At 40.1% G+C, this 16,391-nt stretch overlaps 1 protein-coding gene across 1 annotated transcript in view; it reads left to right on the forward strand.

Annotated features, from left to right (window-relative positions):
• dock1 (dedicator of cytokinesis 1) overlaps window positions 1–15,910 on the forward strand; it is a 242,473-nt gene extending 226,563 nt beyond the window's left edge. The window contains exons 47-52 of the mRNA XM_014007051.1: window positions 5,503–5,640; window positions 6,098–6,240; window positions 7,571–7,769; window positions 8,929–9,121; window positions 10,709–10,860; window positions 15,143–15,910. Of these exons, the coding sequence (XP_013862505.1) occupies window positions 5,503–5,640; window positions 6,098–6,240; window positions 7,571–7,769; window positions 8,929–9,121; window positions 10,709–10,860; window positions 15,143–15,238 (921 nt within the window). The 3' untranslated portion in view covers window positions 15,239–15,910. The remainder of the gene's footprint in view (window positions 1–5,502; window positions 5,641–6,097; window positions 6,241–7,570; window positions 7,770–8,928; window positions 9,122–10,708; window positions 10,861–15,142) is intronic.
• The last annotated feature ends 481 nt before the right edge of the window (window positions 15,911–16,391 follow it).

The raw sequence follows: 16,391 nt of genomic DNA on the forward strand, positions 1-16,391 counted from the left end.
GGCGGAGCCTGACATCTGTCGTCATCACGTCACCTGCCTAAAGGCGTGATTAGAGGTGGCTTCAGCCAGGACACGCAGGGGCGTGGTTCCCATACATATGTTGTACCGAGTGAATTGACTGAAAGGGAACCAGTAGTATCTTAAAAAACTCAAATGCACGACTCCTGGGAAGTGTACAAACATCCACATTAGTTGAAAAGTAGGAATGTCACCATTTCCTCTTTTCCACTGAAGGAAATATTGTAACTGATTGACTAAATGTTTGATCCAGTTTTGTATTTTCATACATTCTGATCATTGCAGCCAATAAGGTTTAAAACAGAGAATGAGAATTGGTGTGTCTTATCATGGGTTCTTGATGTAGCATAAACAAAAGTTAGTTACGTTCTTCGTCTGATGTAAAATTTCCCACCTGCAGTGGTGTAACCAGGAAGAGACGTACATTATAAGATCAGTTCCTTATTATATAAGAAGTGTTTTTAAAAGTTTTGAGTTGTGCTTAGATTCAGCTTGGGTTGTTTTGGTTTTGGTTTCCTGACAAGAGCTCAAGGCTTTTGACTCTGAGGCCTGTGCTGTGTACTACTGTATGGAGCTGATGGGAGTCAGATGAGAATAAAGATTTTTAGAAGATATCCAAGTGGATTTCTGCCATTAGTCAGACTTCCATTTTTGAACAACGCTGATCTCTACATCACATTAACCACACCTATGTCAGATTTTTGACCAGTTGCGCAAAAGTTGTCAGATACCACACAGGAATGATTGGATGACATCTGACAAACAAGATGCAAGAATTAGGGAGAGGGAGAACAATTTTCTCAGTTCTTGTAGAGCAGTGGTGTCAAGCTCCTTTTTTTCTAGGGCCACATTAGCATTATGGTGGTCCTCAAAGGGCCAGTTGTTATTAGGTTTGACATTTCATATTTAAATTTAGCTAAACATGAAACGTCAAGTTCCTCGTCTCATTGCTGCGACTGAGCACCACAGTAACTGAGCTCTACGTGGTATTTCCTGCAAAGAAAACAGTGTTTTAACACGTCCTCTTACAAACAGTGGAAAGTACTACATGTATGACTGAAAATGTGAAATAAATAATACAGAAATACTATTAAAAGTATAAGTAAGAGAGTTTTGCTCACTGTTGAGTTGTGGTGAGTAGCTGCCATCTTGAATCTCCCACTTTCCGACAAGGAATTCCCACTGGACAGGTGTTTATGACTTGTAAGTGGGAAATTCCCACTTCCCAGTATAACTGGGCGACAGCAAAAGTAGTCAGCAAAAATGCAAGGAAGAGATTTTACATTTTGAGTTTCGCCGGCTACTTTTGAACCCTGTGCACCGCCACCTAGTGGTGGGATGCCATCATTTAGGCCTGAATTTCCCCTCGGCGGGACAATAAAGGCTATATCTATTTTCTGTTTAGCAGGTAAAATAATCAACATACACTATAGGAGATGTAGTTTATGGTCAATGCTGTCTTTAAAGCAGCATGTTTATTTTCATACATTAACACAAATTTGGAGCGCTCCTGGACCACATAAAATGCTGTGGCGGGCCACATTTGGCTCATGGACCTTAAAACAACTTGCGAAAGCAAATTATACTTTAATACACTGTTATTTTATTTCAGCTATGTTTTAGACAAATATATTAAGCCACAAACTTTTGGGGAGAAAAAAAAATCAAAGTTGTTGAGGTTTAGCTCTACTCAGCAGCCCGCTGTTTTCCTGACCACTTCAGGTGGGTGGTAGCAGCAAGAATCCTCAGCTTGTTTGACTCTGTTAGCAAACTGTTTGTAGTAATTTTCAAAATGTGATTACAGCTGAGAGATTACTGTCTTTAACACTTTGAGTAGTTGTGTTTTATTTTAGGAAGGAATTAAAGCACAATGAACTCCTTTTTTTCTCTTGTTTTTGTGTACTGTAATTTTAATGTGGCTTTAGAAAGTGCAGTGGAACACTGATGTGTTTGTACCTGCTGAAAGGGCTTTTATATCTTTACTATTTTTCTTTTATATATATATATATATATATAAAGGAAAAAAATCTACTTCACTCTTAAGTATTCTTGCCAGAATGCATTTAACTTTTTTATTATAAATGCAGCAGCAGTTCTCTACTTTCTGACATCTAACTTAACTTTATTCTGTTGATGCTCCTCATCCTAAAACCCACGTTGATGTTTAAGCTGTTGGACCAGAGTTGAAGGGTCCTGAAAAGTTCTTGCGCTCAATTAAAAATGCAAATGTGTGTTTGTGCTGGCCTTGAGCCCACGTGTCGCACACAAAGAGCTTATCTCCGCTCAGCCACCGAGCAGGACTCTGTTGCCATGCCACCACTCAGGCTCACTCAATCATCCTAAGGTCTATAAAAAGATGTGGGTATCCTGGGAGACGTGAATCTTGCCTCAGCTTTCACTCTCACAGTTTTGTTTTCATCTCACTCTACGCTTCTACCTCCTCTCCCCCCAGTTTTTCTCCCACTCTTCGCTCGCGTCTCCTCTGCCTCTCCTTCCTTTTATTTCTCTCCTTTTTTTATTTTTAACTGAGGTCTCTTCTTTTCGATTTTTTTTTCTCCTTCACGAAGTCCCAGCAGCGGTGGCGATGAAGGCGCTCAATAGCAGGGGAAATCCGTGGACAGCGCGTGTAGCCCCTTCATTTATCTTTCTGTGCCAGAGCTTTGGTTTTGTGAAGCACGGCACAGTTAGTCTCATTGGATTTCATCTCCTCTGATGCCTGCTCCAGGATGCTTTTAGTGCAGTGTGTTACACCAACGAGAAGCTGAAGAAACACCACAGATAGGCTGTGTTTCCTTCTTTACAGGCCGAGCTTGTATGGCTGCACGTCTAAATGAAACATGTGCTGTTTGAGGTTATTACAGAACGTTGCATCACAAAAGTGGAAAGGTGTTGGATGCCAGCTGAGTGAAGCAGGTTTTTTTTTTTCTCAAAGTCTGGTGTGAATGAGGAGTTTGCCCTCAGAGAAGAAGAAGAAAGGCTCCAAGAACCTTTGAGCCCACCTGCCGGATACTTCACACAGACTCTTTGTTCCATTTGCTCAGAGTTTAGGTGACTTTGTTAGCCGTAAAAGCTGGTGTACAAAATGTGCTCTGAAGTTAAAGGACTAATTCAGATCTTTTGAAGCAGGGGTCTGTGGAAAGCTCATTAACGATTAAGATCTCATCCGTTGTAGATGGCTCTTTGAACGAACTTAGTTTGGAGAAAAGCTAGCAGCTAATCTGAGGAGGGCCAAGAGCAAAAGGGAGTCCTGCTGTTTTCAACAAAAATTTAATGTGATGTACTTTTTTTAGACTTTGGCACCTTGGTCAGCGTTATATTACATGGTTATTTTGTAAGAAATGATAAAATATTCCTACTGGAATTGTTCAAATAGTTAAAATACTTCCAAATAAGTATTGGTTTTTAGGGGGGTTACGTTCTCAAGAGTACCCGCTTGAAGGAAATTTAGTGACTGAATTTAAGATCCAGTCTTGTATTTTCTGTCATATGCTTTATTTAAACAGAGTCAGTGTGTCTTATCAATATGAAGCCCTTCTGTCTGCATAAGCAGACAGAAGGGCCTAGGAGTCTTCCTCTTGGATAAGCCAGGGACAGCTGTTGGTTACTAGAGAGGGTTGTTATTGTTTTGGTTCTGATAAGGCCAATGCGTTTTTGCACACAGGCCTGCTGCTGTGGGCCTTATTGGAGTCAAATTTTTGAATAAACCTTTTTTAGAAGAGAGTTAGCTGGTTTTCTGCAAACTTATTCCAACTTCCAATTTATTGAACAAGCTTTTCTTACATGCAAATTCTGAAGGAAAAAAACATGCAAAAAAGGCCTGTAAATGCAGATTTTTAGAACTTAAACTCTAAATACGCTCCTAATACATAAAATATACTGTATAGATTAAATTTAATTCAATAAAAATACAATAAAATGTATGCTTACTCACCAAAATGAATAATATTGACCGTCCAGCATAAAAAAAAAAGATTTACAGCTTTATGGTATTCCTGATCACTGCCTCCTTGTTGCGAACTGTGCTTTCATTGATGCCGTAATGGCATGCTACGGCAGCATAACTTAGTTAATTCAACCTTCTCCTGGAGCATCTTAAAAACATCCTTCTGCTTAGGTTCTTTGGAAGAAGTCTTAAAAGGTGCGGCAGGTTTGGGTGACATCTTAATGTGGTAAAAACAAAAAAAGGGTGAGAACTAAACAGTTAGCAGCTACACATGTTACTGTAACAGGAAACAGATCATGGAAATGCTGTGTTCCAGGTGAAGGTTTATAAAGAATAATTCACTGTATAGAAATTGTTGAYGCTGGAGTTAAGGATGGCAGAAATTTATGTTGCTCTTGGACCCGCTCAGTGTCCGTTACCTTATCTGTCCAGTCCAGGGGTTGGTAATACCCTGCTGCATATTTTACTTGTTTATTTGCTCCAACACACCTGATTCAGTGATTGAACTACCTCCTGTAGTTCTACTGACATGCATTAATCACCCATTAATTCAAATCAGGTGTGTTAGAGCAGAGAAACCCCTACAACGTGCAGGATTGCGGACCACCAGGACCAGGATTGTCCACCCCCTGGTCCAGTCAGAACTGAACTTGGGTAAAATATAACTTGTTCATAACTTTTCCAGACATCCCCTCTTCAATAAATCTGCATTATCAATGTAATAATTTACCTTTCTGTGATTAGTTAAGAGACGTCGGACATGTATCTCTGTTTTGAGTTCTATTTTTTTGTCTTTAAGTCATTGTCAGGGCTTTTATTTCTACAATGAACAGCATTACTTACAGCAGTTAGGTTTGTTATGAGGAAGAAAAACACTGTTTTGCCTTACCACAGCCTAACATGGCATGTAGCATAAAAAAGAACACCATGAGAAAATACCACAAAATAAAAACAACTCTACCTGTGAACAAAAATGGCTCATATGCTGCTCAGTAGCTGAGGAATGATTCTTCCTCCGCTCTCCAGATTTAGTCAGCAAAGCTCGCTGACAGTGGCTGTGCCACCGGGGGTTTCCTAATTACCAGCCTTCAGCAGCCTCAGTCTCTCCTTCGTGCTGCCTTTACCTGTGGTGCTGCTGTTATGTGCTGAGATTCTGTTACTCACCGGCTTCCTACATCACGAGAGGTGAACATGAAAAGGCGCACTGCGTCATGATTTGCGTCAGCGGAGGAGAGAGCATCCATCACAGCTTCTTCATGACTATAGATGTAGTCGTTCTGAACTTGTTTTTTTYCCCTCCTTTTGTCGATTTTTGATACACATGTGGTGATCTCTGTGGAGGGGAGGGGAGCATCATGGCTACAGTGCTCTTTGTTCCTACACTCAAAGTGTTGCGTGCTCGCTGCGTGTTGTGATGAGGCCTGAAAAGCAGACGCAGTCATTAAAATCGGCGYAGCAGGGTTACGGCTGAACGAGAACCCGTGTCAAACAGATCATGTCCCTGACGCTTACCGGACGCTGCTGTCTTCTTGTCCCRCCAGATCCCACATCTCGCCGAAGGCGTGCGCATCCACGGCGAGAAGGTCACCGAGGCGCTCAGGCCTTTCCACGACCGCTTGGAGGCCTGCTTCAAACAGCTGCGAGAGAAGGTGGAGAAGCAGTACGGGGTGAAGACTCTGGTGAGAGCTTTTTGCTTGTCTGCAGCAAGCTGCTGCTGCTTCCCTTCTCTTTTTTTACAGGTTTAATTGTTGCTTGACCAAGCATTTCCCTTCACTCTTGCCTGTGGTAAAAGGGTGCTCGCTCAGTTAAAAGGAAGAGGGTGGCGACCTTTCAAATGAAAAAGAAACCATTCCTTTCCAGGGTCTGATAATAAGGTTATCCTATTAGACTTTTAGTTTTAGCCTGAACAAATGATTCATTCTTAAAGGTTCTTTACCAGATCTTACAGGTTCTAGCAGAAATCATCACTATTTTTATTTTTATGTATCTTTATGTTGAAAAGGATAATGCATCTGTTCAAGGAGCTATATACCTGAAACAAAATGTAATCACTGCTGGTTAACTRGTTGCCAGTCTTTGCAAAAATGGTAACTTTTAAGCTGAATTTGTTTTGATTTTGTCGTTTTGTGGTATCAGTCGACAGCAGACGAACGACGGGGATCTCGTCCTCCCTCCATGGTGCGCTCGTTCACCATGCCCTCCTCCCAAAGGCCTCTGTCGGTCGCTTCAGTCASCTCCATCTCCTCAGACAACTCCCCCTCCAGACCGGGCTCAGACGGGTAACTCATGGTTCACAGAAACACCATAAAATATGCACTATTTACCAGAGCTGCAACTAATGACTGTTTTGATAGTCKACTAATCTGCGATTATGGTTTTTAATTAGTYGACARTTATTTTTGTCACAACGTCGATCTTTGYTTCCTGTGGGTGCACTTCCTGTTCCAGCTTCAKTGCACATCTCATCTCACCTGCTCATCATACCTGAGAATGTCACCCTGTTATCAAGCCTCTACCTTAACACAAGTTCCCATAGCAATTTAAAATTATGACTCATGAAACATATACGTTTGAACTCAAACTTAATCTCTTACTCAGATGTATTTTAACATTATTACATGTAAGCGTAATAAAAATTAAATGATCTAATACACATTAAACTGCAAGTAGTCTTTTAAACAAACAGCTGTGGTACAAATAACTCAAAATAGCCACCTCTCCTCTGCATGAGGGGCTGTTAACCTGCCCTGCAGGATGTAGTTGTCGCTTTTTAAGTCCAAAATAACTAAGGAATAACTTGAGTTAAAATGATATTCAAGTGATTAAAGTATAAAAAAAATCAATCCTGGTTGAAATCTTGCTGGATGTGACAATTTAAAAGTTATAAGGCTTAAACGCCATCAAAAAAAACAAACAAAAAATAAACGGGATAAGACGAGACAGGACGGCATATTATTATAATTCAGTGATTTAATATGAAGTGTTAGCATAAGTGATAGCTGATTATAACTAACTKTTTTTTGGTCAAATGTAGCCAACTTTGGAAACTTAAGTYTTGTTTTYTTTCCCCTCTTTGACGTGATCRACTTTCTGTTCCACCATTAATATYGCTTTTTGATTTGCCCACAGCTTCTTCTGTGGTTTTCAGGCAGGCACCTCTTCTTCTTTTGTAAACAAAGCARCTGCAGACARTAGAAGTGATTCTGCCCCCAGTGGTTCATAGATTGCATTKCAGTTACAAATGAACATTTACCAGGGTAAAAATAATAAGATGCGTCGACATTAAAATTCYGCGTCGACTWMTTTTATAATCAACGTTGTCGATTATGTTGACTAATTGTTGCAGCCTTACTATTTATTTATATTTACTTGAGCAAAGTCTATTTGTTGCCTTATTATCTTGTAACTGTTTTACAAAACCGATGACAAACGGAGGAACAAAATGCATCCTGTCTTTGTTTTCTGTTGTGTTCAGGCTACAACCGTTCATTTAATTTGAGTGAAAAATGAAATTTTTAATCTGGTCTGGTGCTGTTTTTTTGTTCTTACTTACTTACTCATTTATTTGTTCGTTTATTTATTTATTCATTTATTTTTCTCTCACTTCAGGTTTAACTTGGAGACTCTTCTACCAAAGAAGCTACACACCAAGTCTCAGGACAAACTGGACCGGGACGAGCCTGAAAAGGAGCGCAAGGAGAAGAAGAAGGAGAAGAGGAACAGTAAGCATCAGGAGATCTTCGACAAAGAACTGAAGACGCACGAGATCAGTCTGCAGCCGACTGAAGCGGTCATACTCTCAGAGACGGTAATGTTGATTTTTATATATATACATATTTGCTTCCTGCTTGTTTACTGTTCCTGAACAAGTTATAACACTTGCTGAAAGCCTTCTCATTTAAAAATAGTCGGGAAGATATTAATGTGAGTCGCAGTGTATAAACTAATGATGAAATGTAAATATTCTCCTTTTAGAAAGTCAGTTATCTTTCTGCCTGCCGCTTCACTCACATGCTGAATTTTTAGTTTCGCTCCTCTCTGATCTTCTACCCTTTTGCTAATACTCCTCTGCTCTCCAAGTTTTCTGCTTTTTTTGTGTTGGACGGGTCTTTATCTCCCTCTCTGTCTGCYGCGCTCACGTCCCGCCTCACCACTGCTGTCCATTCTATCAGAGAGGTATGACCGTGCTCTGCACGCCCAGTGGGAATGCTCCTCGACTCACAGCATAAAGATAAGGGCAGGAATGGGATTGAAGGGAGCCCCCTGGCAGTGGTGGAGCCGTCTGACTCATGAGGGGGGACCTCATGCCTCAAGGGTCAGGAGAGGAGAACTACAGAGTTTCTGACTTCTATTTACTTTTTAATGTCTAATCTCAAACACAAACATCAAAACACGTTTGTTTTTTTCTTTTCCCCCAACCTCAATATCAATTACTCTTTTAGGTTTTGGGGGGGAAATTACTCGCCTCAGTGGAGACTGCTATTTTTCAGTGTCTCCCTCATGGCCCGTGTTTGAGTTTGGCCAATTACAAAATTGTTTGTTAATGTCGCCTACAGTGTGGAATAGCACCCGAGGACATATCTTTTCATATTCAAATTTCAGCCATAATAAAGTGGGGGAAACACGGCCATGCATGCAAACAATTATTTGCAATCACAAATACTGCAACGCGACAAGCACATTTATCCAAATAGCTTTCTCCTTTAGGAATACAAATAGCTGTTTTAATATGTGTGAATACACACACACACACACACACACACACACACACACACACACACACACACACACACACACACAGCAAGCCCAAAGGAGATGTGAAACTAATTTTCTCCTATTTCATCAGAGTCTCAACTTATTTCCTGCACAGAAAATGTTCCTTTTTATATTGACTTGAATATTTTCAGTGACTTTAAACCACCCAGAAAAGTCTCAATCTTGTCTTTTCTCTTCACATGACCCCGCAGATCAGCCCCCTGCGGCCTCAAAGACCAAAGAGTCAAGTTCTCAACCCGATGGCGGTAGACCGTCGTCTCTCTGTGTCTCCTGCACATTCTTCTGCATCCATCAACCACTCCTCCTCCTCCTCCTCCTCCTCACAAGGACCCCCGCCCATTGCACCGAGGAACAAAAGCTCCTTGAGCCTTCACACTGGTTCTAGTAAGAACTTAACCTTTTGATAGAGACGAGCTGGAGCTCACTGTAAAGTACAGGTTTAGCTTTTAGATCTGCTCAGGTCTTCTGCAAGAGGTTTTGTTGTACTGAATGTGTTCCTGTGCTGARCTGAGACCAGAGTTGAGGTAATATCTCACTGAGCTGGGATGAGTTGGTGACTGAAATTGCAAAAAATAAAAAAGGGCAAATTTTCTGTTGCGGTCTCACTGAATTCTGAATGTTTGTGACCAGTGAGTGATGTGCAGACGATTTTTGAAAATCACAGCCTATTTTTTTGTTCACGGATTTCAAAACTGTATTCTAAGCAACGCACAGTATTTTGTTGCAGYAAACAAAAGTTTGAAACCAGAACTTTCTTGCCGTGAAGCAACAATGCTGATCTATAACGATAACGTATCTTTGCTGTGATCATCTACAGAAATTAAAAATACATCAGAGAGAGCATAATGATGCTGCTCTGAGTTGGTAAACCAAACATGTTATTTATTTTTTAAAGAACCCGCTCTACTACCGGCCCTGGTTTTGCACTAAATATATATATAAGAATAAGAAGCCGAAATTTCCACAAAAAAAATAATTTAGCTAAGAAGAATTGTAAATTAGCAAAAATTAAATTAAAAAACAGCTGAAATTAGGAAAAACAGCTGAATAAAGCACAAAAAGGTATAAATTAGCAGAATAGCTGAAAAGAGTAGAAAGATGATTGAAAAAGCAGAGAAAAAAATAAAATTAGCATAAAAAAGAAACTAAAGGAAACTTCAATTAGCATGAAGATGTTAAAAAAAGCAGAACCAGAACTACATGTGTACAACAGGGGTTCTCAAACTTTTTGGGTCCAGGGACCCTTTACAAGTGTGAAAATTTTCTAGGGACTCCCTTATAAAACCCACACTGTTTTAAAAATCATTTACTGTCATTTTAACCCCTGAATTCCATGGAAATAGTATTTTTTGTTTGGCTTAGTGTTTGTTGTACTAGTGCATTGTTCCCCATATGCATATTTTTTAAATAAAAAACAAATTAACTATTTATAGAAATTTTTTTCAGGATCCCCAAGATACAGCTCACGGACCACAGTTTGAGAACTTCTGGTGTACAGTAATAACTTATAACTATTTAGAAAGATTTTAAGGATATTACAGCTCATTTTCAGTGAGAAAAAAAATGGCAGAAAAAGCTAAATGTCTTAAAAAGTATAAATTGCTGAAGTACCAAACGTCATAGCTTGAATGTCTTGAAGAAACTGAAGGTTTTGATGTTTTTATTGTTGAAATAACATGAAAATTGAGAAACAAGATGTTTGCCAAAAACATACGGTAGAGAAATGGATCTGTGTAGTGTGAATGCTTTATAAGCACTCATCTGTTATCCAGTTTTTCAGAACTTATAAAGGACAGGATAGTTGTACAGTCCTTAGTGTTTAGTTCTGTAGTTTTTTTTTTTCTTGGTTTCAGTTACAGAAACTTTGTCATACATTGTCCTTGTGGCGTCCTCTGGCTCTGAGCCCTGCTGTTACAGAACCGTTGATGTGTTTCGGTGATGAATGTGAGCTGATGAGCGTCTTTTCCACAGATCTGGAGCTGAACGGGATGGGCTGCCCTGACAAGGGTGAAATCCCCCCTCCGCTGCCGGTGAAAGGCATCACGTCGGATTACGGCAACCTGTTGGATAATCAAGACTTGGCGAGCCCCTCGACGCCCCCGCCGCCCCCACCACATCAAAGAGTAGGTGTTTTAATTAGGGCTGAGAGGAACTCCTTAATGATGCGTGGCACTTGTAATGAAACAAAGCGTCCGCTTCTCACACTTGACATTTAGGTCAACCTTCTGCACGATCCCTTCACTCCTGTACATCCGGTTCTGCAGGTTTTTGTAATCTAATTACTTTTTTTAGCTGCTTTGTGATGTGTGTCACAGAAAAGTGGATGCATCAGTCAGTTAGCAGCCTGTACCTGCCTGTCCACCCTGCTGTTATTTATACTCGCCCTGCCAGCCGGCCCGGTGCTCATACGTGATTGATTGGATGATTACTTTACCTCCCACATTCATCAGAAGCTCTCCAGCTGTTAATCAGCAGCTCGTCTCTCCACGCTCGCCGGCTCCTTCTCAGGCCATCCTCTCGTCTCACCTCGCCTCTCAGTTAACTAATCTTATTTATCCGCCGTCACGGACAGGTAGTAAAAACCACCCAGACCCACAGACAGGTAGTAAAACAGAGCCGGGGCACGCCGTGTGGCAAAAGACTGACAGTAAAGCAGAGGGAGCACATGTTTCGGAGACAGAGTTACTGCCAYTCTTCATTTATAATTCTTTATGGAGGCTGAGCTGAGGGTATTGATGAGCGTTRCACCTCGTCTCTTGTCTCTGTTGTGACAGATATGCAGGAAGGGAAAAGAAGCATTCGCCGGCGGAGGCATTTTTCCTTTTTCTATTTATCTTGAGTAGAAAACATCTCAAACCAAATTCCACAAAGTCATGCATATTCCGGCTCTCCGTGCAATCGATGGAAAACCACCGTCGGAAAGAGAAGAAAGAGCAAATCTTTGTCTTGTTTGTGGAAATCTACTCACATGAATTTGTTACCATGCTAAAGAAGACAAAGACGAGCACCGGAAAAGTGTAATGCCTGAAGAAATTTGTCTTCTGGAGCATTAAGGTCTGAATAAATATATAAAACTACCACAGTGGTTCCCAAACTTTCTCTGCCGGGCCCCCCTTTGGGTTATAAGAAAATGTCCAAGCCCTCGCACACACAGGCTGCAACCACACACACATATTTTGTTTTCATCGCAGTTTATTTTACACCACAAACTTTTTTGAACTGAACTAATAAACATAAACTGAAATAAATTGCAGGTTGCAATGAAACAAACTACAACCTCTTAAATCATCAAACCACCTGAATAGTGCCACTTTAAGTGTAGCTGTTTTTTTTACTGTGTGAACCTTTAACATTGCTGTCAACAAATCTTTTTCAAAAAATGCTTATTTGTGTAAAATGGGTTTAAAAACATTAAAGGTTTGTTGATCAAAAATGACACCATTAATCCTCTCGTCTTTGCGTTGATGTGGGAGTCCCGTCGAAAACCTGTCCGTTATAACAGAAATGTCCAAGCATTTGTTCATTTGTTTTGTTCATTCAGTCCCCCACCGTAAAGTGGTATCAGTACTGTAGCATTAAAACATGTTCGACTGCCATATGAAACCAGTACCTGATGCTGATAACTTGGTAGCTATTTAAAAAAATAAATAGATAAAATCAATAATGCAACCTTAAAAATATCTGTTTAAGGAATGGATTGTGACGTTACATTCATGTTAAACGTTCTCTTTCCGCGTTCATTTCAGCTGACGTTAAAAAAACTCGTAATATACTTTTACTCGTCACTTTATTTTTTAAATGACAATAATCAAGCTTTAATATAAATTATTTTCATTTGTTTTAATTAATATTCAGTCTAAACAAGCTGAACAGAAAATCCTCATCAACCAGATGAACACTAGGGCTGCAACAATACGAGTATCTGTATGAAACCATTCAGTACAGAGCTTTAGGTTCAATACACACTTGWATGGAACAATGCAGATTTTTAAAATGTRTTTTATCAACTTGTCTTCTGAAGATGTTCTATGTTGATCTGTGTTCCACTACTCCACCTAGGCTGCATTGTCAAGATCCACTGAGAAACTTGCTGTTTCAGCAACATTTAGTTTCAAAATTGTACTTCTGAGGTTAAACAAATGTTCATAATTAGTTTCAATAAATTACAAGTTAAGAAGGGCATGGAAATTTCTCTTTTTTTGTTTTGAAAAAATATCAGACCGTGACACAAAAGTATTGAATTGTATCGAATCGTGAATTTTCTGTATCGTTGCACCTCTAATGAACACGTAACCTTTTCTCTGCAGTAACCAAAACCACTGGCTACGTTCACACTGCAGGCAAATCCGACCCAAATCCGATTTTTTTGACCCATCTGACTCATATCYGATTTTTATTATGACAGTCTGAACGAGACAAATCCGATTTTTTCAAATCCGACCCAGGCCGTTTCAGTATGTGGTTTTAAATCAGATATACAGTATATCTGATGTTTTCAAAGTGACTGCAGTGTGAACGCTCATGTCACATTCATCTGACTTTTTCATCAGGAGGAGGGGGTGAAGGATCGATAAGACACTAACCTCAAGTCTCACTGTTTAAATCTGTAGCTCCATGTGTTTACAGCTGCATAACACAAGTCCATTTGCTTCATCTTTTTACTTTTCATTAGTATGATAATAACATGTCCAGCCTGGGTCGCGGAGAGTATCGATCCTAAAGTTAGATACTCGGTCGATACTTTTTTCCAGCTCGTAGTTTCGTTCAAAACTAAAAAGCTTCACTGGAGCATCCCGGTCAGAGGCAGGTTCAGATATAAACACTGAACTAAAAAGCAGGTCAGATAATTATTTAATCGGCTCTGATTAAACAACTTCTGATTCGATGTGTAATATGTAGCATCCATGCTAGCTCTGTAAACAAACAAGCCGGCTGATGAGACGTCACGTCTTTTACTGCGCATGCGTGTCACATCAGTGCTGTGKAGCGTTCACACAGGGGTCTGATGCAGGTCACATTTAAAATGTAATGTGAACGTTCACACAAAAAGATCGGATTTTTTCAAAAAATCGGAACTGAGCATTAAGACCTGCAGTGAGAACGTAGCCAATGACTGTGGTCCCAAAACTTACATATAAACAATGACATTGAATGATTGCACTTAAAATATGAGCAGATCACCTGCTGTGTCCTGAACACACTTCATCTGGTCTGCATGGACTTGAGTTGCCCACCTGCCAAAGTGYCTACCGCCATGAGACTTTGGATTTTTGCCTCGTTCCGACGACTGCTCGCCATCTTGATGTTGATCTGAAAGTTGAGTCTACTCTGCTGCCACCCCCTGACCCCTCGTCGTTTGGTCATTTGAAGTAACTTTGGACACTCAGCTGTTGTGACATTTTTCCAAGTGATGCCAACGAGGTCACGAAAGTGTGAAAACAGCTAACTGATATGCTAACTCGCCACCAAGTGGTCAGAGGTGTTAATTGCGATCTGTCGAAATGACTGATGGACTTCAGATTTTCCATCACCGTTTTTAAAAAAATGGTCAAATAYGGAAAATATTTGTCTAACACKAACACTGCTTTGCTAAATRCAAGCATACAGTTGTTTAGGAAGAATATCTCACATTTAAACCAGCCTATTTAGTTTCCCTCAGGGTGTATTAAATTATCTATTTCACGAATCCCAACTAACAGCGACCGGATGGGCTTGATGACACGTGTCAGACTGCGCTCTACGACTTGTCAGTCTCCCGCAAACAGACAGATGTGGGTTTTGTGACTCTGATGGTGTTAAGTACAGTAATCTGTGAAAACTGCAACTCTGAACTGTCTGCACACAGTCTGACACCGAGCCGAGCTGATAAGTTGCTTTTCCTGCTCAGGCTAAATGCAGTGATGGATGGAGTGACAATGTTGTAATTTATCTTTCAGTCAGGTTGCCTTTTTTTTCCCCTGTCTGGGGCTCTAACATCAGCACAAGACTTGATTATTCTGACTGGTTTTGAAAACAATCTGCTGTAAACCTGTCTTATTTGGCTGGTTTTGTAAATCWTTACATTTGCATTTAAAAGTTGGGTAATATTTCTAAGCCAGGGTTTCTACATCACAACCTTTGCTCAGCTGGGGTGGCTATCATGAACGGGCTCGACTCCAAAAGGTAATTATTTATAGATGCCCACTCGATGATTACTTTCTGAGTTTCATTAAAGTCGTTCTTCGAAGCCGGGCGATGTTAAAATAAAACCAGCTGTTGTAAATGTTTCCACCCCACCACCTTCACAATAAAAGACCCCTCAGTTAATTTGATTGCAGATTTTAATCTTTTGTTTTTAGGGATTTTAGTGGAACGTCAAGCTATTATAAATCAAAAATTGTCTTTGTTTTGTCTTTTTTCTTGCAGCACATTCCACCYCCTCTTCCAAGCAAGACCCCTCCTCCACCTCCTCCCAAGACCACCAGGAAGCAGGTCTCCATCGATTCAGGAATTGTACAGTAAACAAAGACAGCAGGACCAAACAGCACTCTTGACAACAAAACCAAACCAACATCGACAGTAAACATTCCCGCAGAAGACAAAAGAGTTGTTTTCACCCACACGTTCCTCACTCCCTGTCCCAGCTTGACAAGATGAATACCTCACTGCAGCCCACCCCCTCTTATCATCTTTAACGCTTACAGTTCTTCTTCTCTCTTTCTGTTTGACGATGCTGTCCGCAGCCGCCGAGCTCGACGATGTCGTCCACAGCCTCCAGATTTTTAACCCTGACTTTCTCTCACGTTTATCCGACCGGACGACTCATTAAATCATTACACATGTCTTTTTATTCTTATTCCCATCATGTACAGAGGTATGTATATATGATTTTATTTTATTTCAGGTGTTTTTGTACACTGTTTGACCATGACGTTTTTTTTGTATTAACGTATCATTAGATGAAGTGGCATTTATATGAAACACAGAGAAAAAAGGGCCCGTAGGTTTGAAGTGACGAATGATTTTAGAGAACTGGGATGTGAGAACCTTACGTTTGGAGTGCACATCCGACTAACTGTTCCGACCTTGTCCTTTCATGCTGTAACCTTGGAATTCAACAATATTGACTGTTACCAGTTCACTACTGACATGACTTTTTGAATAAACTTTAAAATGTATATATTTAAAAATCTATGCAGAATGTGTTTCTTATTRCGTCTGCTTCCAGGGTGGAAATGGTACAAAAAAAAAAGAATCTGTATGTGCTTTCTTTTTTATGTGAACACAGTAAGAATGCTTCCTGCCTGTTTGATTGACAGACATCACAGCAGCCCTCKTCATTGTCGGCGCGTAGGAGGAGCCGTTTTATCAGGACCAAGGAATTACAAATATACAGTATGTTCGGAGCGGAAAGCTTGAAACGGCAGGGAAACTTGCTTTATGCAATCTGCTTTTAAAATGTACTTTAACCCTTTGTTTCCCYTCACACTGAAGCCAAGTAACGTTTTATATATAGTTATTCATTTCATTTAAAAAAAACATTACATACAACAAAACAATACAAATAAAATAAAATGAAAAGCAGCAGCATCTTATAAAAATAAGTTAAATTTTTTTTATCCCTTTTTGATTTTGCATTTACAGCAAGGTAGCTTTAAAGTAGATATATCCTGCT

Source organism: Austrofundulus limnaeus, unplaced genomic scaffold, assembly GCF_001266775.1.
Source record: "Austrofundulus limnaeus strain Quisiro unplaced genomic scaffold, Austrofundulus_limnaeus-1.0 Scaffold39, whole genome shotgun sequence".
NCBI classification, from domain to species: domain Eukaryota; kingdom Metazoa; phylum Chordata; class Actinopteri; order Cyprinodontiformes; family Rivulidae; genus Austrofundulus; species Austrofundulus limnaeus.